This window comes from Sinocyclocheilus anshuiensis, unplaced genomic scaffold (genome assembly GCF_001515605.1).
Source record: "Sinocyclocheilus anshuiensis isolate Anshui unplaced genomic scaffold, SAMN03320099.WGS_v1.1 scaffold80, whole genome shotgun sequence".
NCBI lineage: Eukaryota > Metazoa > Chordata > Actinopteri > Cypriniformes > Cyprinidae > Sinocyclocheilus > Sinocyclocheilus anshuiensis.
Window position 1 is genome coordinate 202293 of NW_015554102.1, and position 23579 is coordinate 225871.

Below are 23579 nucleotides of genomic sequence, written 5' to 3' on the forward strand. Positions count from 1 at the left end.
TATATACAATTTGGCCCCAAACTGGCTTTTTTATTCATTTTAGATTTTTAGTTTTCATTTTAGTTTTTTACCATTTTTTTTAGAATGTAGAATTTTAGCAATTCTACTTTAAAAAATAGAAGTGTTGGCTTGGTAAGTAAAGTTTAAGTTTAGATTTTCATTGAATGTTTCTATTTTATTTTAGCTCTATTTTTTAAAAATGAAAATATTTTTAATAGTTTTAGTTTCAAGTTAACAATAACAATGCTACTGACTGACGGCTTAGTTTAGGCTATTTTTCAACCCTGTTACCCAATAAAGCATTAAAAAAATGTAATATTTCCTATTTTAAGTTTTATTTTTAATCATGTTTAATTAATGTTTTTCCCATCAAAATATGGAATGCACACAAATCAGCAAATGTTGGTGAACAGGGTTGCATTCAAGGCTTTCGTCTGCTATAATAATGTAATGTGTTTGAATTGTCTTAAATTGGGGGCTTTTCTGGGTAAATATTGATTTGATTAATTCACCTGCATATCTGCAAATAATTCATTTATAATTTTGAATCAATTGACAGCCCTAGTTTGGGTATTAGAGTTATCAGCATTTCTATTGCGAGCATGTCATTTCTTTGTGTCCCAGCATCCAAAATATGAATTGGCAGGCCGTTAATGTTCAGATGAGCTTTGTCCAGTAAAGCCATTATAAAATGGGAACATTGCAGCAATGGAGGAGTCACGTATTCATCAGGTTTATGTTGATTACAGCCTCAAAAAATAGATCTTGTTTGCTGAACAAACTCACAGAAAGGTCACGATGTTTGTCTTGATTTCATGGATTAGTCATGGCTCAAGCATCTTACATGATGTTTGAGTAGATCAAGGGGGTTAAATCATGGGCGAATTAAAGGCCTGAAGTCTTTCATTCTCTGTTGTTGACTTTGGGTTGACTTTTGCTCCAGATTTAGCCCCCCTGTGATGGAGGCTTCAGTTACACTGGCCGTATAAGAAGAGCCAGATCGCTCTTGTTTCTAGAACAGCACCTGTCACCAGAACCCCTGAGTCACACAGCATGTATGGAAATGTTACTCCTCCTGCTGCCCTGTGTTTGGCAGGACATGACATGACTTTGTCTCTCAAGCAAAAGGAGAACATGACTAATGCGGCTTTGTTAAAAGCACTGGACACTACACCTTAATTGTAAATCCTTCTTCAGTGTGCAGACAACGATGACCCAGATTTTATAAGGAAAAGAATGCTTGATTTCAAACCTTGCAGTACTTTGTGTTCTCTAACTAACCAATACCCAGGAGTTTGCACAATTAATCAAATCCATGTATTTTGTGATTTCAGAAGAGATATTATGCTCACGACCCTATGAAATCAAAAGTTGGATATGCCTATGTCCGTTAGATTCGAGGCCATGTAGATTTTAGTTAGCTTAGCCCACAATTTTGTTTAGTTAAATGCTCTCTTGGGTGTGATATATCAAATATGTTCAGTATATTCCCTAAATATTTGCAGTGGTGATTTAGAAAAATTAAGAAACATGGCGAATATTGCAATGATTTAAGCATTATTGGAATATATATTGCTAAAGCCATAAGATTTTTAGATTTTGCAATCCTTTTTTGACTGGCAATTTGGGAGAATGAGATCGTTAAAGCGATGGTTCGCTCAAACATGAAGTTCTGTCATCATCAGATTCAATTTAGGCTTTTTATTCATATAAAAGCTCAACGTTGCTTGCTTGCGAGAAGAAACCTCAATTTATATGTGACCCTGGACCACAAAACCAGTCATAAGGGTCAATTTTTCGAAATTGAGATTTATACATCATCTGAAAGCTGAATAAATACGCTTTCCATTGATGTATGGATTGTTAGGATAGGACAATATTTGGAGGAGATACAACTATTTGAAAATCTGGAATCCGAGGGTGCCAAAAAATCAAAATATTGAGAAAATCACCTTTAAAGTTGTCCAAATGAAGTCCTTAGCAATGCATATTACTATAAAAAATTGATATATTTACAGTAGGAAATTTACAAAATATCTTCATAGAACATGATCTTTACGTAATATCCTAATGATTTTTGGCATAAAAGAAAAATCAATAATTTTGACCCATACAATGTATTTTTGGCTATTGCAACAAATATACCCCAGCGACTTAAGACTGGCTTTGTGGTCCAGGGTCACATATATGAATGAACAAGCCAATGAATTAATCTCTTTAAGGCAGGTATTGTAATAGCATTTTTGTTTAACCATCATTTACAGTAAATAACCAAATATAATTTTAATCAATTGACAACATTCAATATAAATCTTAATAATCTATATCATCCAGTGCTGCTAGAAAGACCATGCCAGTCGTCCTCCTACCACCTACTGATATCAAACAGCCATGTCTGTGCCTTCAACTAAAGGCTGTTGACCTTAATAAAACAATGTCAGTGTAACTTCCTGTTTCAACAAGATTGAAGCAGGACAGAATCCTATGCTTGTGATTTCATGGGGTCTTTAAAAAACCTTTATAGGGATAACAAAAACATTCCATAAAGACTGTATCCCTAGTTCCACCCTGAAAAAGGAAATCCACATTTTATTGTTTTCATATTTTTGTATCGTGCTACTGCTGATTTAGCCTTTGCTGTTGGTGCAGGTGGGCTCAGTGGTGGCGGTGGGCTGGATCCGCTCCAAGAAGGCTGTGGACTGGCATCTCTTCCGGAACATCTTCCTGGCCTGGTTTGTGACCGTCCCTATAGCAGGCCTCTTCAGCGCTGCTGTCATGGCCCTGTTTGTCTACGGCATACTGCCTTACGTTTGAGATGGAAAATGAGGAAGAGAGGGAGGTATAGGAAGGTAATGACAGGAAAAATAAAACCGAGACACAGACAGAAAAAAAAAAATCAAGATATAAGGGGACAGCCAGAGGGTGGGGAGAGTCTTCAAATGCTGCCTGGAAAAGCATCCAGAATCCTTTAACTTAAATATCCTTAATCTTGTCAAGAGTATTTATTTCCGTTTCATTTTTATATGGTTTTGTTGACATGTTACCATAAACCGCAAAATATTTGACTCGTGATTTCAAATGGTACATTTTCAAAGTTCCAAAAAATAGCTCTCATACATTTGTGGTCCTACATGTTCAAGGGAGTAAACAGATGGAGAACAATTGGCAATATCGCAAACGATATCAGTACATGAAGAATGGGACTAGAAAACTGGTTTTATGGCACAATTCACAGTACATTGGCACAAAATATAGCTACTAACTACTCTTGGGCCTCTAAATGTAATGTTTTCAAATGTATGATGTGTGGTGTGCTGTAATCGCACCTTTATTCCCATTCGCTGAAACATCAAACTTCTACATAAACAACACTGAGAAGCATCCTGCTGTTTAAAACCTACATTAGCTGCATTGCTAAAATCATACCTCAGTCAACCCTCTATGCCACATAAAAGACAAGTGACAAAACTGTGCTCTCTCATAATACATGAAATATTATAAGATGCATCATTTTTGTAGTGGTTAATGTGTAAGAATTCCCTGTTCTTTTATTGTTGTATTTATTTTTACCATTCACACCTTTTTAAAAACACAAGAGGTGTGAAGACTAAATCATATTTTGAACTATGTATGCTACTATAATTTCTGCTGTGTATATATTCAGCTATAGATTTTAGATTTTTAGTTTTGCCTTATTTCGTGGTCTTATATTTTTACATTCAAGGAGACTTTAGACCAGGTTTGGTAGTTGCATGAAACATATGCTTTCCAAGCATATGAAAAATATCAAATATGAAAAAACTATTTTAACTATGACAAGACACTACATCCATAATCCTGTCAGTGTATATCAAAAATAATTATCTTATTGCCTACCCTAAAAGATCCTCATATCAGTGAAAACTAAATCACCGTCATTTAAAGATATAAATGTTTAATGAGGAGCTGGTTTGGAGTCATGTCTGAGGTATTACATTTTAAACTTTCTGTAATTCACCTTTTGTATACATATCAATAGGTGATTTTTTTTTTTTTTATCTCTTTTTGGAAGATTAATAGCCAAAGATTGTGACGATCAAATTTAATTGCCATACTCTTTGACAGTGTTTGTAATTACAATCTAAACAATATCCAAACTAAAGTAATCAGTTTATCTCTATATTGTGGATAGTATATAAAGGATGCTAGTAGTTCGGTCTAGCAATAATATGTAATGTTCTTAGAACCCAATGGATGATGCCAATATAAATACCTGTATGTGCCGGAACAGCCAAAATCACTTAAGGTGAACCCATAAAACCAGCACAAACACACAAACATAGATTTACCCACTATATGATGTATTGAGAGGCAGTGTTAGACGCCAGGCCTAAATCAAATCAGCATACAGATACTTGATTCAGCCTTCAGTTCTAATATCACATTGAGTTTTATCAGAAGAGGAGTTTGTTTAACATCAGGTCAGTATGTGATTCAGTGGCACAAATGTGTCGAAAGGTCAATATTTAACGACCTATTTGTGGCCCCGCCCTGACACCACAAGAAACCAAAAAGTCTCATGATTTCAGTCCAAAAATGGCTAGGCTCACATCAAATGACCATGTGATATCAGGTCAACTGGGCTTAGATGTTTGTCAGACACTGTTGTAATCTGCCTCGGGATAGTCACCAGATTTGGAAACTGTACAAACGTGTGGCTTTGAACCAATGCAAAGTGTTGCTGTTTCTTTCTTTTTTTGTGTGTATTTTGTTTTTATTTTTCATCAAGAACAAATCTATGCTTATATGGCCATTTGCCTTGTTGTGCTTTACTGTTTGTTGGATACAGTAACTTCAGTACTGTGGTGTTTACATTGTAATCATATTGTAGAATAACTCATTGCAGTTGCCTAAAAATGCCAATCAACTAACTATTAATCACAAATTAAATATGAAATAACCAGGCATTGTGCAAAGGTGTTTCATGTCATTTTGTGTTTAGCAGTGTGAATCATGATGATCCTGCTATATGTAGTACACAACTTTACATGGTGGATATGATAAAAAAATAATAATAATAATAAAAGAAATTAATAGATATCAATTTCATTAAACTATATTTTTCTACATATATAAGTTCTACCTGGGTGGTGACTTCTCACATGGAGAGTAATCTGGGCTCCTGAGCAGTGATTATGTTGAAGTACCAGTAACTATATTAAGAAAATTCAGTGCTGAATACCACTGAACAATTTCTTAAAGATGGTTATATTGCAAAAGAGTCTAAAAAGTTTAGGCAGGGGACCGTAATGTGGATTGGTTCCATATAGCCATAGTTTTTTTTCTTGCCCAGGGATGTCTCTCCCTTGTGTGAGAGCGAGTGGTTGTGAGTTGTTAAAATTCCACCAGTTTTTCATGATTATTTTTCGAAAAGTAAGGCTGAATAACTTTGTAATTTTGTTTCCCTGAAATGCAATATTGAGCTGCCAGAATGAGGTCAATCAAACCTCCACCAGCAGTGGCGATAACACCGTTCAGAGTCAGACAGGGACACAGCAAGATTCAGTAAAACTTTTTACTAACCTGCATCCGATATTTTGCATCAACCTGGCAATATAATCTGCCTTTCTGCTATTGGTTTGTTTGGTTTGCGAAATCTTCCACATGCGCAGTAAAAAACATTCTTTGCGCTAATACACAAACGCAGACGCTTGGCGCTCTTGTTTTGGTCTCGTGCTAACAAACCTCAATATTCAGAGAGCGGTTAAATTGAATTTTTAAATGTATCTGACATTAAACTAAATGTGTTAATAAACTTGTGTTAATAAATTGTTGCTGCGTCATGACTAGTTGATCCACAAGTAATTGACGCTATTTGGACGATGTAGCGCCCCTTGCGGCAATGCTGAGAGTTGCGTTGAATTTAGGAATCGCGTCTGCGTTCAGGTATTTGCGTAACCGAACATGAGGCTGCAGTAGTTTGGCCACAGAGTTAGTTTTGAGTTACATATTCAAAGAATGGCATGTGAACCACTACTATACTAAATCACAGTCAGAAACTTCAAAGCCATTCTGTGTTTTTAGATGGACATCTTATGATTGGACAAATACAAAGAGATGTAAGCTATGTAAGACTTACAGAAACTAAATCATCCATATCCACAACCAGTGTGTTGATAAAAGGTTTCTTAATTGTTCTTGGCAGCCTAGAGACATTCTCCTATAGTGTACTAATATCATTTATTAAGTTTCCTTGTTCTTATCTGCACTTGAAAATAGAATGTAGCCCAATCCTCTGTTGGCCTGCTGATTGCCTGCTGTGTGCCGTCTCTATTGCCATGATGTGAATGCTATGCTGTTACTGTCTGGTACCATCTTAAGACAGGGCTTTAGTTTTAACAAAACCCCCCATATCTGCATATGTACTGTATTGCTGTTTCCTTTCTTTTTGGAACTTTTTTTGTGAAAGTTGTCTGCATTTTAACTAATTAAATTATGGGAATTAAAATTACAAAGAATAACAATCTGCTGATATCCTGTTTTAATTTGGTGATTGATGTTTTAATGTTGAAGATGTGGAGTTTTTTTCTTACAACACAGCAACCGGTGGTGCGGGTTTGGTGTGGGACTATCTGTTTGGCCAACCAGTGGAAGATGGGGGGAAATCTATTAAAAAAAAAAAAAAACATTTGTAGAAATACCCTATGCAAAGACATATTTGACAGCCATGAATAATATTTCAGACAAAATGTACAATGACGGGGTTATTGAGATTGAGTGGGTCAGACTAATCTATACCAAAGTCCCAGTCAACTTGAATGGGACAATACTGAAATATCTTCCGAAATTCACATTTAAATAACATACTTTAAATCAGCAACAAAATGTCCCATATACATGGTGGCCACCTTATGTGGAATCAAACATATTTTTCTAGTCCACTGAAATTACTGGAGTCTTTATTTCATTGTGAGTGAAAACTTTTTAAAATACGTTTATCAAAAGTGCCATTTTTTAGCCAACATGGGAAAAAAACAGAAGTGTGTAACACGAGTATTAATTATTTAATAAATAAACTAAAAAATGAGGCAGACTAAATTTATTAAACGACAATGACAAAATTAAAAGATAAAGCCTTCACTCTTGCTCAGTGCTTTTAGTAAGTTTAGTAGCTGTCAAACAATTAATCGTGATTAATCGCATCCAAAATAAAAGTTTTTGTTTACATAGTGTGTGTACTGTGTATATTTATTATGTATATATATATATATATATATAAATACACACATGTATATATTTAAGAAAAATATGTTACGTTTATATGTTAAATATATTTATATATGATATCATTTATATGAATATAAATATATACATGTAAATATTTTCAAAATATATGCTGTATGTGTGTCTTTATATATACATAATAAATATACAGTACACACACATTATGTAAACAAAAACTTTTATTTTGGATGCGGTTAATCACGATTAATCATTTGACAGCACTATAATTAAATAAAACATTTTAGTTTTAAATTTACAGAGTGCCTAAAGAGATATAGTTATGGGAAAAATTAGTTGGGAGGAAAAAAATATACTTGCACATTTTCATAAGAAACTTGCAAAATTTCTCTAACAAAATTTTGTTTTAAATTGTAGTTTTTAATTTATTCACCTAAAAGATTTAAAATGGAATATTTCAGAGAAATGTGGGGAATCAAACATGAGCACACAGATGTCTCGCAAAAACTAATTTGAGAGAATGCAAAAGTTTCTCGGAAGAACAGAAGTTTTTGTTGGTTTTTCGAGAGAGAAAATTTCATAAGGGAAGAAAAAAGATTTCCCATCATCATGTGCCCTCAAGGCTTCAATCAAATCCTATTTGAGATCTCAGATGTCGTTTTGCCAGGTTATCCTCATTCTAGAGGTAAACACTTCAGATTTCTTCTGGAATACAGAATCATAGCTTCAGGTAATAAATCAAAATTCTCCAAAAAAAAAAAAAAAACCCTCAAAAGGTCCGCGGTATTCACATCGATTCATTCCACCTTAAGTTGCACTAAAAGCAAAATAATTAAAAAGTCAAAGATCTCCTCTACCAGTGCTCTTTATGACACCCATGAGCCTTGACCATCTCAGGCGTTGGAGTTTGTGTTCTGGAGGGTCTGTGATCTGAGACGTTGCGAACATGACTAATGCTGCCCGATTTGGGAGCGTCCGGGTTCTCCGCCAGTACCTCGCTCTGACTACACAGCCTCAGAGCCTGAGAGATAAACACGTCCAGGCCAAAATGTTCTTCCCCGGAAGGATCCATCTGTGAGGGCTCTTCATTGTTTTCACAACGTATGGAGGAAGACGGGTAATTTGATGAACCGTGATAAGGCGAGGAAGGAGAAGTGGGCAGCAGAGACGGAGGAGCGGTGAAGAACGGGTTAGGACTCCTACTGCTGTCGTGAGGGCTGGACAGTTGCAAATCCGCTGGGATTTGCATGTGAGAATGAGGCAGCATTGTAGGAGACAGTGGCTGAGGAGGGGAACACGGGGAGGTGAGAGCTTCTTGAGGAGAACCGGGCGAGTGGAGCCCAGACTGCGTGCTCTCCACCCAGCGCGAGATCTCCTGGAACAGATCTCCAGGCTCGGTGAGAAGCTTCTCCACGCTGCCCCCTCTTGGAGCAGACATGTTGTTCTGCCTCCAGTGAGACAGGTCCAGTATTAGCTTGGGTTCAGAGTAGTGCTGCGGCTTCCCTTCCCGCCACGCAATCTTATCCAGGTAGGACGGAGAGCCCACTTTGTAATCGCAGGAGCGGCCGCAGTCCAGAGACGAGTGGGACTGCTCCAGGAAGCGCTCTGCGGAGCTGCTGTGGGAGTATTTGCGAGGGTCTACCTGAGCCTCCTCGATGTGGGCCGCTGAACTCGCTCGAGGATCTCTTTGAACTTCATCGTCTTCCGCCTCTCCCAGTTCAGAGACGCTCTGCATGCAGCCGCACTGCTCCTGCTGCGGCCAATAAGCATCTGATGACAGACTCCCATCATACCTGGGAAAAAAAGTGCATACAGAGTTTTAGCACACATGAACATTTTTTACAATTTACAATGAGGTGCATATTGGCAATTAGTCAGAGCGTTATTTAAAAGAATGTTTTAGATTAAAAACACTTCAATCTCTTTTTCCAGTTTTTTTTTTTAAATTGCATTAATTGACTAAGTTTTTTTATAAAACATTAAGTTTTATAATGTAAGGAACTGTACCACCAGCATAAACAATAAAAAATTAAAACATTTTATATTAATAACTTTTATTAAAACAAGCATTATTAAATAAGATTTGCAAACTATACTTTTTTTTTATATACTTTTGTGTATTTATTTACTGGATTAACATTAAAAATACATAAAAGAACACAGTACTGTTCAAAAGTTTGCGGTCACTAAGAATAAAATTAATACTTTTATTTAGCAAAGACACCTTAAATTGATCAAAAGTGACAGTAAAGACAGTAAAAGATTTCTCTGTCACATAAAAGCTTTTTTTTTTTTTTACTTTCTATTCATCAAAGAATCCTGAAACAATTGTATCATGTTTTCCACAAAAAATATTAGGCAGCACAACTGACTTCGACATCGTTTTTTGGGCATCAAATAATTTCTAAAGGATCGTGTGACACTGAAGACTGGAGTAATGATGCTAAAAATTCAGCTTTGCATCACAGGAATAAATTATAGGTTGAAAAATATAAAAGTAGAAAACCTTTTACTTGGTGAACATTTTTATCGACCAACAGTTAACACAAGCTTGGTGTTGACTAATGTGATCAAATTAATCGAGCTTGTCTATGCTATCAAATATTTTAACTTCTGTCCAGACCAATGGAATTGCATTACTTTAAGCACAAATTTTATGTTCGCAAACAAAGAAAAGAGTCAAACTGGTGGTAATGAAGACCATCTGTGGCATAGACATTCATTTCTTTTCAACAGCCGCATTTATACACTTGGTCAAAATAATTGAACATTTCAAAAGTTAATTTCTGTTGCTGATCTTTGGTGTCAGCTAACAAGCTTGTTCACCTCCCACTGCTGGCTGCAGATGAGCCCATATGGCCACATAGAGGACAACAATGACATTCTTATTAAGTTGTCACAGAGTCCGCTATCAGATATAATTATGCAGGGTTTAATATGTTTCTATTTGAACAGCATTCTACGTCATCGATAGGTCCTCGGGGCATTTCAGTACCATCTGTGTAAACTGTCTTTTACATGACCCTTGATTTCACTCTTCTAACGTTTATGTATCCACAAACTTTAACGATCAAACTTTCATCACTGAAGAAGTATCAAAGAACGAATGCAGACTTTAATTTGTTCTCCAAAACTTAAAACTCTTTTTTTCCCCCCTTGGTTTCACTATGCTCTAGTACTCAAGTGCTGCATTTTATTGGGTCCACAAAAGTTTTGTTTGTTTCTTTTTTTTATGTTCTTTTAAAAGTATTGCACATTGCACCCACAGGGTAACAAACCCATTTCTTTGCTTAACACATATATGATGGTAAAATGCTTAATAATAACAAAAAAACACAACAAACCGATAAAAGCTTTATCTTGGTCATAATATGTCCTGGTATACATTTTAACATATTTTTGGGCTTTGTACTGTACATAATTTGGAGAACGCATTTTTTCCCCTTTTTGGCGAGCCTCAGAAAGAAATAATATACACATTTGTTAGTGAGTAATCTTCATATCAAAGTCATCTAAATTTTTTTTATTATGAGAAATATGTTTGTTGCCAAGAAGCAACATTGAGTGACAGTGGAACGGTTGCTGTAGAACATAATCGCCATTATCATACAGAAAATTCAGCTTTGCCACCACAGAAGTAAATAACATTAAAATATCATTTACATTTTTCACAATTTTAAACTGTAATAATATTTCATAAACCCTACTGTTTTTACTGTACTTCTGATTAAATATATAGCTTCTTTGGAAAATATTTTTAAAAATGCTACTTTTGAACAGTAGTGTCTAAATGATTTAAAATTTCTTCTTATTTAATTTTTTAAAATAATTTTTGTAACAAGGTGCTAGAAATATATATTTTTAAACATTTCATTTATAATACATGCACTAGAGTAATTATTAAACATGGTAGGAATGTGAATTGTACTTTATTTGAAACTTTACATTTAATTTATGAAATCAAAATTAAGTTTGCTCAGCTATATAGATTGCATTCTTTATAAAAGATCAAGAGTGTTTTCAAAACGGTCACAGATCTGTGTCAGCAACACTGGAACTGGAACAAATGCCATCATCGGGAGAGAAAAGCTTGAACTCTGGGTGTTGGTAAGTCTGAGAGGCTCGTGTGTGACATACCTGTCCCAGTGGGAGCTGAGCGAGTGACCGTGCTCGGTGACCAGACTGTCCTCCAGCTCGTCCTCTATGTGAAAAGGCTGCAAGGAGACAGGCTCATCCTGAGGACACGAGTATCTCTGCAGGTATAGATTAGACAAAGCCGCTTCTGCTGTCAGCCGGTCCATGGGATTAAAGGTGAGGATACACTCCAGGAAATCAATGGCTGAAATGTGGAGACAGTGAATAATGCTGTTGATGTATCACATATTTAAAAAAAAAATATGCTCAGCTTACCTTTGTCCTCAACCTCTGGCAATAGTTTTCTGAGTGACCTCTTGACCTCCCACCCTTGACCTACAAAACAGGGCATGACCTTCAGCAGTTCCTGTCTGTCCTCCTCTCTAATAACAGGCACGGTGTCTAAAATCAGCTGCATCTGCTCCAGTTCATGAGCACCTTAGAGAAGAGAAACAAACAGAGTCGTCGGTACCTTAAAGGCACAATATGTAATTTTCGCCGCTAGAGGGCGCGTATTCAAAATAAACAAAGAAGCAAAGGCACAAGTCAGCAAAATATATAACACTGTTCTAGTGGTTTTTGGATATTTTAATAAAAAAAAAAATCTTACATATTGTGCCTATAATGTTATCATCAATACAGTTGTTTTATATTCTTGGCACTGCTTTTGTTGCATGTATTGATGCTTTGGCAGTATTGCATGCACAACAATCATGCTAAGGTACCACTGTGAAATTGAAATAGAAAGCGATTGATGCGTCAGGTCTCAACGTCTATTTTTACTTTACCACCTATAGCCACTAGAGGACGCTCTAAGACTAGTCTGGATAATGAAGATTGATGTTCTTGTTTTTCAAGTGAACCCACAAGATCTATAGAGCAACAGAAACACTAATGACCCTTTGCTCATTACTGAGCGCTGTTCTAGTCTTACCTGCAAACAGCATGTGGCCTGTGAGCATCTCAGCCAGAATGCAGCCTGCGGCCCACATGTCAATTGCTTTAGTGTAGTTATTTGGAGACAGCAGCAGTCTTGGTGAACGGTACCATTTAGTGACCATTCCTTCTGACAGATATCCCTGCAAAGAAAACAGAATGCAATTGCCATCCATATATAACATACATAACTATTAAATGGTGTACTTAACATGATAATAGCCATTTTTATTGTCGTTTGTGGAGGTAGACAGCCTTAAAAAAAAATTGTCCAAGATTCCTCATTTGAACAGCAAATTAATAAACCTAATATAATTTATATAAATATATATTATACTGTTAATTGTACATACATACATGTATATACTGTTTTACTGTATTTACAAATAAATGCAGCCATATTATTTCGATTCAAAATAACTGTTTTTAGTTTTAATGCATTTTAAAACGTAAGCTGATTTTTTCATGAACCTTCAGAAATCATTCTAATATGCTGGTTTGACACTCAAAAAATATTTCTTTATTATTATCGGTTTTGACAACAGTTGTGTGCTTTTTTAATAATGATGTGAATCCTGATATATTTTTCAAGATTCTTTGATAAATAGAACGTTTAAAAGAACAGCATTTATTTAAATATAAAATCTAATTTAGTAAATGTGTTGTATAAATATAAAAAAGTAGGGTGTAAAAAAGCCATGTGACTCAGCATCAGGGTAAAGTCTGATGAGAAGCAGCTGATGTACAGTAACCCTATGACTCCCGATACCCCCCTCCTACAATCTCCTTCAGCTCATCCTTCCTGCCGTCCTTCATCCTTTCCTCTTCTTTCTCACCTCCCACTCTCCCCCTGGGCCCAGGTGATGAATTATTTGTGAGATTTTAGCAGGCAGCCTCAGTAGGGTGGATCTGAGGGGTGATGGTGACACAAACGAGAATGATATTTACATATCCTGCTTACAAAGAGAGCCTCTGTCTTCTCATTGGAGCTGATTCACTAAGACCTTTGAAACCGTTCACAAGCCAGATGAACAAAGACTGAAAATTAGCAATAAGAAAAAACGTCATAAATCAGACATCTTGACCAACGAATGTCTGTGACGCTGGGTTTGTGCTGTCAAGAACTGCAACTTACACGCTGAGAATTTCCTGCTGTCAACATCTCACATTTCACTGGCCAAAAACCAACAAATATGATAAATAATTTTTTTTTAGAAAGTGTAACATTAATATTTTAATGTTTCAAATATTTAATACATTATATTTAAATATTTAATACATTAATAAGATTACTTTCATTTTATTATATTTATATATAAATACTGTAATATATAGTTAAAATACTTAAAAATAATGAGCACCAAATCAGCATATTGATATTCAGTAAATTCAGCTTTGCTATCAGAGGAATAAATTTCATTATAAAATATATTAAAATAATAAAAAAAAAAAAGTAAAATAACATAATTAAAAAAAAAAGTATTTTAAATTGTAGTAATATTTTTAATCAAGTAAATGCAGCCTTGGCGAGCTTAAGAGATGTCTTTCTAAATCTTTAAAAACATTAATTATTGTTATGAATTTTAATTATTCCAAACTTTTAACAGTAGTGTAATATCTAAAAACATGTGTATTCACTTGTTTTTCAAGTTACCAAAGCATTCTTAAGTTAAATCTGTTACAAAGGCAATCATAAGTCATCAAGAAATATAATTAAGCAATATAATAAAGCTTACAGTATGGTCTCTTATAATCAATGGAGTATCTGTTTAAAATTGCTGCTTACGCTGGTCAAGCCATCTTAAATGAGCTACTGAATAGGACAACGGGCCCTCTGGTTCCTTATTTAAATTATAGATGACGTTCAGTGTCCACATCATCTTTATTCTCCATGTGGTATTGAAGGAGTATAACCATCTGGGGCCCTCTCAGTCGCCTGCCTGCACTGCTAGCATATGTGGATCCAGATGCTTCTGTGAATCCAAGGTCCACTTATCTGTGATCCTCTAGATTTGGGAACTGAATGTTCCCTCCATGCTGAGAGGGGAACAGACGCTCTCAGCAACTCGCTCTGTGAATGGGTGAAAGGAACTACTGCCCTTAATTCACTGAAGCTCACTGCACACTCAGAGGTACAATGAAACACTGATGATTCTTCAGACTAATACAACCAGGAGTATCATGCACCTATATTTTAGAGGGGCACAGGTGGCAGTCCAGGGTCATTTGGTATCTCTGGTATATGAGACATGACAAAAATATAAGGGTATTTTTCTCATAAGAGTAACTGTATATAGAAGGGGTGGGCGATATACCGGTATATATTGAACGGGAGTTATTTTTGCTGCTTTATAGGCCTTGAACGGTTCAATACACACACTTGTATGTGTCAAAATGCCCGTCTATGCAAGTATCCTTGTAAACACAGTAGGTCTTAAGTAAAAGCAAACAGCTGAGAAAGAAGACACATGTGTAACAGTATATTGGATCCGGGCAGCTCTTAAAGTGACAGCAGTCTAATATTCCTGCTGTCAATCATGTTAAAGGGGTCATATGATGTTGCTAAAAATAACATTATTTTGTGTATTTGGTGTAATGAAATGTGTTTATGCGGTTTAAAGTAAAAAAAACATTATTTTCCACATACTGTACATTATTGTTTCTCCTCTATGCCCCGCCTTTTTGAAACGCGTCGATTTTTACAAAGCTCATCGTTCTGAAAAAGCGAGGCGTGCTGTGATTGGACAGCTATCCGATGCGTTGTGATTGGCCGAATACCTCAAGCGTAAGACGGAAATGTTACGCCCCTCACTCAAATCACTTTTGTAACTTTAATAATAAGAAATATACATTTAGTTTACACAGTGAAGAATATGCGGTTTTTATACATTTGACTACTTCATACAATGTATGTAGCATTTCTTATTTATTTGTTCTACTGTAGTTATTTTGTCCTATTGCTTGTAGTTAGTTTCTTATTCTTATTTAATCACTGACTATTTACTTGTCTTCAGTGAGCTTGAGTTTTTTTAGGCTAGTATTAGTTATTTGTTATATTGACACTGGTGACAAGAATTTCTATGGTATCAAAAGTTTTGATATTAAGTAGTACAACATGGATAATAATATAAGAGTTTTTTGAGCACCAAATCAGCATTAGTTGTTTATTTTGTAGTTTTATTTGACTAGGATTGATACTAGGTTTAGCAAGATCTGGCAACACTACAGGTATTGTACTGTATACCAGCACATATTCCACTCATTTTTCCTAATCAGAAAATCTCTGCCGAATACGTCTTAATCATGTTGCACAATATGTCTATTGTTTTATAGTTAAACATATAGAAAGCATTTCTTTCTTAAAATGTCTTGCCTAAATGTTTGTGCAATAATAAGTGTGGCTAAAGTGTCCAAACACTGTTTGAAGCCACTGAAAAGAGAGCAGCTTTGACATTTTGATAATATACGTATGCATATTTTGAGTGACATGAGAGCACAGGGATGCTGCTCTTATAGAGTCTGCAATCTCAGCTATCTTCCGATCAGTGCATGGCATTTTAAACAGGGCTCCTCAAAGAATAGTCCTAGTACTACTATAATTTAGTACTACCTGGGCTGTTTTTATTCTAGCTGTTCCTAGAATAAACTGTGACTATCCCCCTTCCCTGATCATTCACCCCACCTTGTTACACAAAGCTCTCAATTCATGCTGTCCTCCCGGTCTGCTAGTATTACACAGTGAGCTCTGCTAAATAATACAGAAGCACAATGAGACAGTAAAGTGCCACATTAATCTTTCAGCTCCCATAACATCAAGATAATTGTTCATAATTATTGTGTAACGCAATAGTATAATGTTAAAGTTTGAACACATCTATGAGCAATGCACAGAAATATGAAGTAACTATAGATTGTAGTTGTTCTTAGGCCACCAGGATCAAGCAGGCAATAATATCTGCATAAAACAAACCATTATGCCCAAAAAATGCTTCAATAAACTCTTAACTTTATCAATCAACAGGTTTGAATGCATTATTTGGTGTACAAAATTTAAAGCATGGGAAAAGGTTTTGTGCAGGACCAAAAAACAATAACAAGTCAACAAAGAATATTCTAAACTATACAGACTGCTTTAAAATTACTTAAAATGCATAATAATATTGTTAAACCTCATGTAATATAGCAGATACTACTGCTTAAAGGGATAGTGCACCCAAAAAATGAAAATATTGTACCAAAATTTACTCACACCCATGTCGTTCCAAACCTGTTTGCAAGAAGACATTTTGAAGAATCTTGATAACTAAACAATTTCAGTTTCAGCTTTGGAATAACATTAGGTTGAGTAAATGATGACATAATTTTTTGGGTGAACTATCCCTTTAAGACTCATTTGTAGCTGCCTAGACTTATGACAATGAAAACTATGAAAAGATTGATTGAAAGCAGATAATCTAAAGTACTTCTGTTCCTAAGGAGGTTACGTTGAAGATGAAGCTGTAAATGGATTAATATGTCATTATCTTAACAGCCTGCAGCTCATGATAATTGATAGGAAATGTGATTCTGCTAATCAAGGCCAGACTGTAACTGCAGGGTGAACCACAGTGAAAGCTCACATGACAGCACTATACTTACTAACATCTAAAAGTGCCCCAAAATAAACTAAAATAACCAATTCTTCACAGTATTACTCAGTGTGAACCACACTCTTACATAAAGTAGTAGCGGTACCATTACCCTTATACTTTCCTTATACTTGGTAACATAATAATTACCCTGGTATTTACAATGTACTTCAAAGAATATCCTGCAACATTTCCAAAAATATGGTACTGCCATGGTACATATACAAAAAAAAATAATCCACCAAAACTGCATAGTGTAATCCAAGACTACTTAATAAACATCTCGATCGGCTTTGATAGGATCAATACTGACTTATTTTGACCAATAACAATACAAATTATTTTCATGTTTAAGTGAATATATATGAAGAATTTTCTTGCAAAGTTGCTATTTCTAGCTATGCAAATTTATATTAGTTTTGTGGTAATGTCTAACAGCTAATTATTATTTGGTAATTGTTATTGTAATTATTATCTCTGCTTTTGTAATAAAATATTGAATCAGCATTAATATTCAATAAAACCATAATATGCATAGATTTTTTTCTTTTCTTTTTTTTTTGGAAAGTTGCCATTTTGATCAAAACAAATGTATATTATTTTTTTGGAAATGGAAATTGTAAAGTTACACATTTCTAACTTAAGAACGAATGAATGTTAAAAAGTTACCTGTGAATACAGTGAGGTGACCATTTATCAGTAGACCTATTACTACAGCACTGATAACCAATAAAGTTGGAATGTATACTTCTGTCAGGAACAACTGTATTATTTCTGTACCTATTTATATGCGTGTTATTCCTCCTTGTGAGTGAAGCTGTACGTGCCACAGTGACACTTGCCCTGCTGCTGTGACTCTTACCTTGTGTGAGTAATGTGGGTCGACAATGCGAGCCAGACCGAAGTCTCCAATCTTCAGCAGCATTTGCTCAGTGTTGATAAAGATGTTCGCTGGCTTGAGGTCACGGTGCAGCACGTTGGCCGAGTGGATGAACTTGAGCCCGCGAAGCAGCTGATAAAAGAGCAGGGTGGCGTGTTCTGCTGGCAACGGCCCTTGCTCCAGTAACCGTGCCAGGTCAGTTTTCATACACTCTTGCACAATGTATATCGCTGACACATGGGTCAGATCACGCGGTAAAGGGTGACCGGACGGCCCCAACAAGTCATACACCCGGACGATGTTCTCATGCTGTAGGCGGCGGGTGATCTTCACCTCTCTCAGAGCGTGTTTTACGCTGACAGCATCTCGCATGACCAGCTTCTTGACCGCCACACGCAGGCCGCTGCGCCTGTCCACCGCAGAGAGGACGAGGCCAGACGCTCCCGTGCCAAGAGGACGCAGATCCTGGTAATGTCCCCCCAGGTCAAAGCCATATCGGAATGGGGATGTATTCTGCAAAGCCATAGCTTAGAGAGGAGCAATTGAGCATTGCCTGCGAGAGGCTGCAGAGAGTGAGGAGAATGATAAATGACCAAATAATGCAATATTCTATTACAAAGCTATAAAAAAAAACACCAGATTATTTTTATTACAATCTACAATTCAAACCACAGCTGCATGATGCAAAAATTAACCCTTCTTCTCGAAGAGAGATCTTAAATCACAGTTGCACACTATCAATGCAATGGGGGCACAGTCCTGGGTGGAATACAACTCAACACCCTGGTATAGGGCAAGTGTTTCCATAGCAACATCCCAGTCAGCCAGTGCCTGCTGCACACAGCAAACACTCTGAAACGCAGTCTCCCAGGATTCATCTCTACCCCAAAAACACTCCATGTTATATTCAAACTCAATTACACTCCTGCACTGGAGTTGGAGGTTCTCTGATATCTGACTTTAATGTTAGCGGCAGGTGAGTTTAATTTATAATCTAAGAGCTTTCACTTGCCGTCTCCGGCTCCAGGCTGTCCTGTTCCCTCCATGCTTCTCACGCAGCTGTGTGTCATGCTTCTTATGCATTCCCTTCAATGGAGAAAAGGAAAGAGAGAGACAGAGAGCAGCTGTATCATTAAATACTGATCACAATTACAATAAAAACAGGAACAGGTATGGTTTAGAAATACTACCAAATGCACATTTTTATATTCATAGTTTTTAAAATGTTTCAGCTTGGTGGTTTTCTACATTGTTATACAAAATATGCATCTCACTTAAAAATTGTTTCTTGTTTTCCAACTCAGTTGGTTAAAATGAACTCCTTTGCCTTTAGCTGGCTCTTAGCATTTTTCCCATAGGGATTTAAAAACGTCTTATCCATGAACCAAACCAGCCAGCTACGTATGAGCGAATAAAAAAAAAAATTAGGCCTATTTGAAAATTGGACAAAAGCACAAAGGTACAAGACAATCTACTACAATCCCATTTAAAGCACTGCAAATGACAATCAAATTAAAAAGATGGAGAAATAAATGGAGAATAAAATATAAAAATATTGCTTTAAAGATGTTAATTGCATATATAGAAACAACATATTTTATTTTATACATATGCTTATATACACAAATATTAAAGGGGTCATATGATGCGATTTCAATTTTTCCTTTCACTTTGGAGTGTTACAAGCTCTTTGTGCATAAAGAAGATCTGTAAAGTTGCAAAGACTAAAGTCTCAAATCCAAAGAGATATTCTTTATAAAAGTTCAGAGTCAGCCACACCTACCTAAAACGGCTCGTTCCAACACGCCCCCACATATCTACCTAACTATGTGGGAAGATTTGCATAACGCCGCCCAAATGTTCACCCAAAGAAAGAAGGCGTAACTTTTAGTCTCACTGTAGTTTTGTTGACGCTGCAGCCATGTCGTGAAGACGCTGTGTGCTTCGTTGTGAAAGCGAAACTACTTTGTTTGGTCTTCCAAAAGAGGACGATATCCGCTTCGTCATGCCTGGAGCTGATCTGTGCTGGTCGCTGAGGGAATACATCAACTTTCACCATGGACGAAGCGGAATCCAGCCCTGGGTCGTCACATGTGGTTGCCGCTCATTCGTCGAATCCGCCGGGCGCACCGTTCTCGACCCCGCCGCCTCAGCTCACTCTAGCCCGGCCTCAGCTCTCTCTATCCCGGCCTCAGCGCACGCTAAGCCGGGGCTTCCCCTCACGCTAGGCCGCTGTGTTTTTCGTGGTGAAAGCGAAAGTACTTTGTTTGAATAATGTTATTTTTAGCAGCATCATATGACCCCTTTAAGGTATTTTGAGAGCCTAGGGAGACCAACTCGATTCTGTCATTCGCAGTGCCTCATGGGAGTGGGTGGGCGCTATAGAGTTATTTTGGTACTTGTATCAGTTTCTGACTGGTGGAGATTACTTTGCAGAATCATGGGTAATATCGTTTTTCATTCCGCTGTTAAACATGATTATTTAAAAGAATAAGTTTGAAAAATAAAATCGGCAAAATAGATTGAGCAGACTGACGGCTTCAACAAAAGCACATAGTAGTCTTGAATGTCTTTAAACAATAGGACTGTGTTTAAAGTTAAATAAGTTATCATTAATATCAATTAATGATATTGATTTTAAACTATCAATGGAAAAAAGTCTATGGAGAAAATGAATGGAATTTTTACTTCCGCAACCGACTGTTGCACTCTATGCTACTACTACTTTTTTACCCTGTACTGACACCTATTGGCCTGAATGCATGCTGTAAATAAAAATGCTAGTTTTTTTATTTACAACTGCAGCTTCTCCACAACCAAGCTGTTTGTTTGTTTATATATATTAGGGCTGCACGATTAATCGCATGCGATATTTAACGCGCATCTTGTCAGAAAGCCGGTTCTGTAATCAGCGGTAAATCTCCATCACCTGCGGGCTTTCACATTGAGCACACCTCCATGTAATAGACATTGGCCATTGCTTGTTTAGTTTAGATGTACTTGTATTGTTTATGCTTTGTAAAGAGCATTGAGCACTAATTAAAATTGTTATATAAAGTTAACATTATAAGTATTATTATTATTATTATTATTATTATATATAGGCCTACAGTAACTCGTCAATTTGCATAACACCACAGGTCATGTCATGTCAACATGCTAGCACCCATAAGGCATGGACCCATTCCTGTAGAATAAAAAAGCTTTCCCTGAACACATACGTTACCTATGTACCTATGTATAGGTAGAGATAGTACCTATCTCTTATGATAATTTAATGATTTTTAAAAATTTGCTGAGTGCACGGAAGTAGAAACCAGTGAGCCAAACTTTATAAATAATGCATATGACTATGGCGCTGACCGTGCATGCGGATGCAATTTATTGTTGAACGTTAGAACAAAATGTATTAATTTATTCTGCTTAATGATGTTATTGTTCCAATTTATGATAACGTAAAATAACAAAAACGGAGAACTTGTTAAGCCAGTGAATGAAGGCTAGAAAGCACAAATGAAGCTGTGGGTCCAGCTGAACACACAATAGGCAGCGTTGCATTCATTCGCCTTTGTGAGACAATAGTAACGCCTGTATTTGGCTCTGAAATTGAACGGATACATACACAAACCCGTGCGCATTATAGTACAGAATAACAGCAGTTTCACTCGCAAGTGTATTCAGAAGTGACAAAAGAGCCTATACACGTATGAAACAGTATAAAATCAGATTTTGACAACACTATCTTCTTATCTTCCGGCCCATCCGCGGAGAAAACTACAAAGGCAGCGATGCTCCTGGATCTCTTACCGTCGCCTGCCTTTGTCAGCAGCTCCACGGGTCTGCTCTATTTGTGTTGAAAAAAAGAAAAACGAACAGTTTTCCATCGGGAAAGTGGTGTTTTCGTAGTTCAGAGTTTGTTATTGAATCTTGGCACTGGTGCAGTCCGGTAGATGGAGGTTTTAGTCTGTCAGTTTGCTGCTGCTGCCGTGAGGAATTTTCCGTGTGTTATCAGAGAATAATATTAGATCTTACCCTCGATAGTGTCACCGGGAGAAACCGCCGAGAGAGCGTTCCTTTGAGACACACTGCATCTGTTCGGCTGCCAGTGTCCCTCTTCCAGTGTGGATCTGCAAGCTTTTCTTTGGCAAAACTCGTTGGTGTCTCCTTGATGACGTCACGCCCTCCCAGTCCATCAGACGGTGATCCTGACACCTGCGCGCTCGTGCAGGACAAACACATCAGTGCTCTGGCATCAGGTCTGCAGGTGGGCTTGGCTGCTCAGGGCATCTGTTTGTGACATCTAAGTGCTTCACTCCACGGACTCACTATTTTTCAAAGTTAATTTTTATTGATAAAAATATTACTAGGTGCAGACACTTAAATGCGGTCCTTTTTGTCTGTATATTGAAAATTTTTTTTTTTTATTTGTAGGCTATTTCATTGCAAAGTTTGTACACTGTAAAATTTTCAAAAACAATAAATACAGTAAAACAAACTTTATTACATTACTAGGCTGACAAGACAGTACGTGCAATTTCACTTATATTTATATTATTTGTATAATCAATACATTTATAATATAAAAATAATATAAAGATTTTATATATATTTTATATATATATATATATATATATATATATTAGTGCTGTCAAGCGATTAATCGCGATTAATATATCTTTGTTTACATATAATATATATATATGTTTACGTAATATATATGTGTGTACTATGTATATTTAGTATGTATATATAAATTCACACACATGTACATATATTTAAGAAAAATATGTTACGTAACGTTTATATATTAAATATATATATGATATAATTTATGTAAATATTTTCAATATATATATGCTGTATGTGTGTGTTTTTATATATACATAATAAATATACACAGTATACACACACATATATAATGTAAACAAAAACTTTTTATACAGTGAAACGTAATTGGTTAACTTTGTTACATTACTATATATGATTTCAATGTCTCTCTCTCTCTCTCTCTCTCTCTCTCTCTCTGTGTGTGGTCCTGGTAAACCCTACATTATGGGGACAAAATCATAAATCATACAGAATGAAGTTTTTGAAAATCTAAAAATGCACAAAGTTTCCTGTAAGGGGTAGGTTTAGGTGTAGGGTGATACAGTTTGTACAGTATAAAAACCATTACGCCTATGAAATGTCCCCATAAAACATGGAAACCCACTGTGTGTGTGTGTGTGTGTGTGTAGCTTACTGAAATACTGTGATTAAAAAGACTGATGTAATTTCCTTAAATAATGTTAAACATTCAACTGTTTATTTAAATATTATTTCCTTTCAAATGAATAACTATCAACAAATATTGTAGTAACTCACGCCGTCATTTCCTGAAAACGATGCATCAATTTATTTTCTAGCTCTCAGCTACGGTAGCATGCTGCTAGCATCGATGAAATGTGTGTCAGAATAGTTTTCAAATCATTCTGATCACCATTTATCTTTTTTCTCATGATAAAGTGAACCGAGATGTCTGTGATTAGGTCTCGAGCTCTGCTGCTTTGTTTTGTACTTGCACACTCTCACTTCTCTCGCCCTCATTCTCTTTATGTGCCTTCAGCTCCTTGATAAATGCTTAAAGACCTCCCACTACTGACAAAAAGTACAGCAGTTCCTGGAAACAAAATGAGCACCTCGGTTCCGGCAGTGCAGAGATGCAGTATCTTTGGATTCCTCAGCGGGGAGAGACAGTGTGTTTGGCTGCCCTCCAAATGCTTCATCCTGACTGAGGTCAG

The 23579-nt window shown here is 36.3% G+C and overlaps 2 protein-coding genes across 8 annotated transcripts in view; one reads left to right on the plus strand and one right to left on the minus strand.

The window, feature by feature from the left end:
• Positions 1-6503, plus strand: part of LOC107669617 (sodium-dependent phosphate transporter 2-like) — a 60775-nt gene extending 54272 nt beyond the window's left edge. For all 4 annotated transcript variants that reach the window (XM_016461921.1, XM_016461924.1, XM_016461925.1 and 1 more), the window contains one exon: positions 2650-6503. In XM_016461921.1, the coding sequence (XP_016317407.1) occupies positions 2650-2814 (165 nt within the window). In that variant the 3' untranslated portion in view covers positions 2815-6503. The remainder of the gene's footprint in view (positions 1-2649) is intronic.
• Positions 6504-6588: 85 nt separating this feature from the next.
• On the minus strand, positions 6589-22033 carry mapk4 (mitogen-activated protein kinase 4). Of its 4 annotated transcripts, none has more exons than XM_016461919.1 (8): positions 21832-22033; positions 18812-18885; positions 17782-18362; positions 12290-12434; positions 11632-11793; positions 11359-11560; positions 8079-9014; positions 6589-6645 (listed from the first exon to the last, which is right to left on the minus strand). In XM_016461919.1, coding segments are annotated over exons 3-8 (1989 nt in total). In that variant the 5' UTR covers positions 18325-18362; positions 18812-18885; positions 21832-22033; the 3' UTR covers positions 6589-6644. The 4 variants fall into 4 exon arrangements, with proteins under 4 accessions (XP_016317405.1, XP_016317406.1, XP_016317403.1 ...); XM_016461920.1 differs by lacking the exon at positions 6589-6645 and having other exon boundaries at positions 7552-8135; positions 8175-9014; XM_016461917.1 differs by lacking the exon at positions 6589-6645 and having other exon boundaries at positions 7552-9014.
• Positions 22034-23579: the final 1546 nt, after the last annotated feature.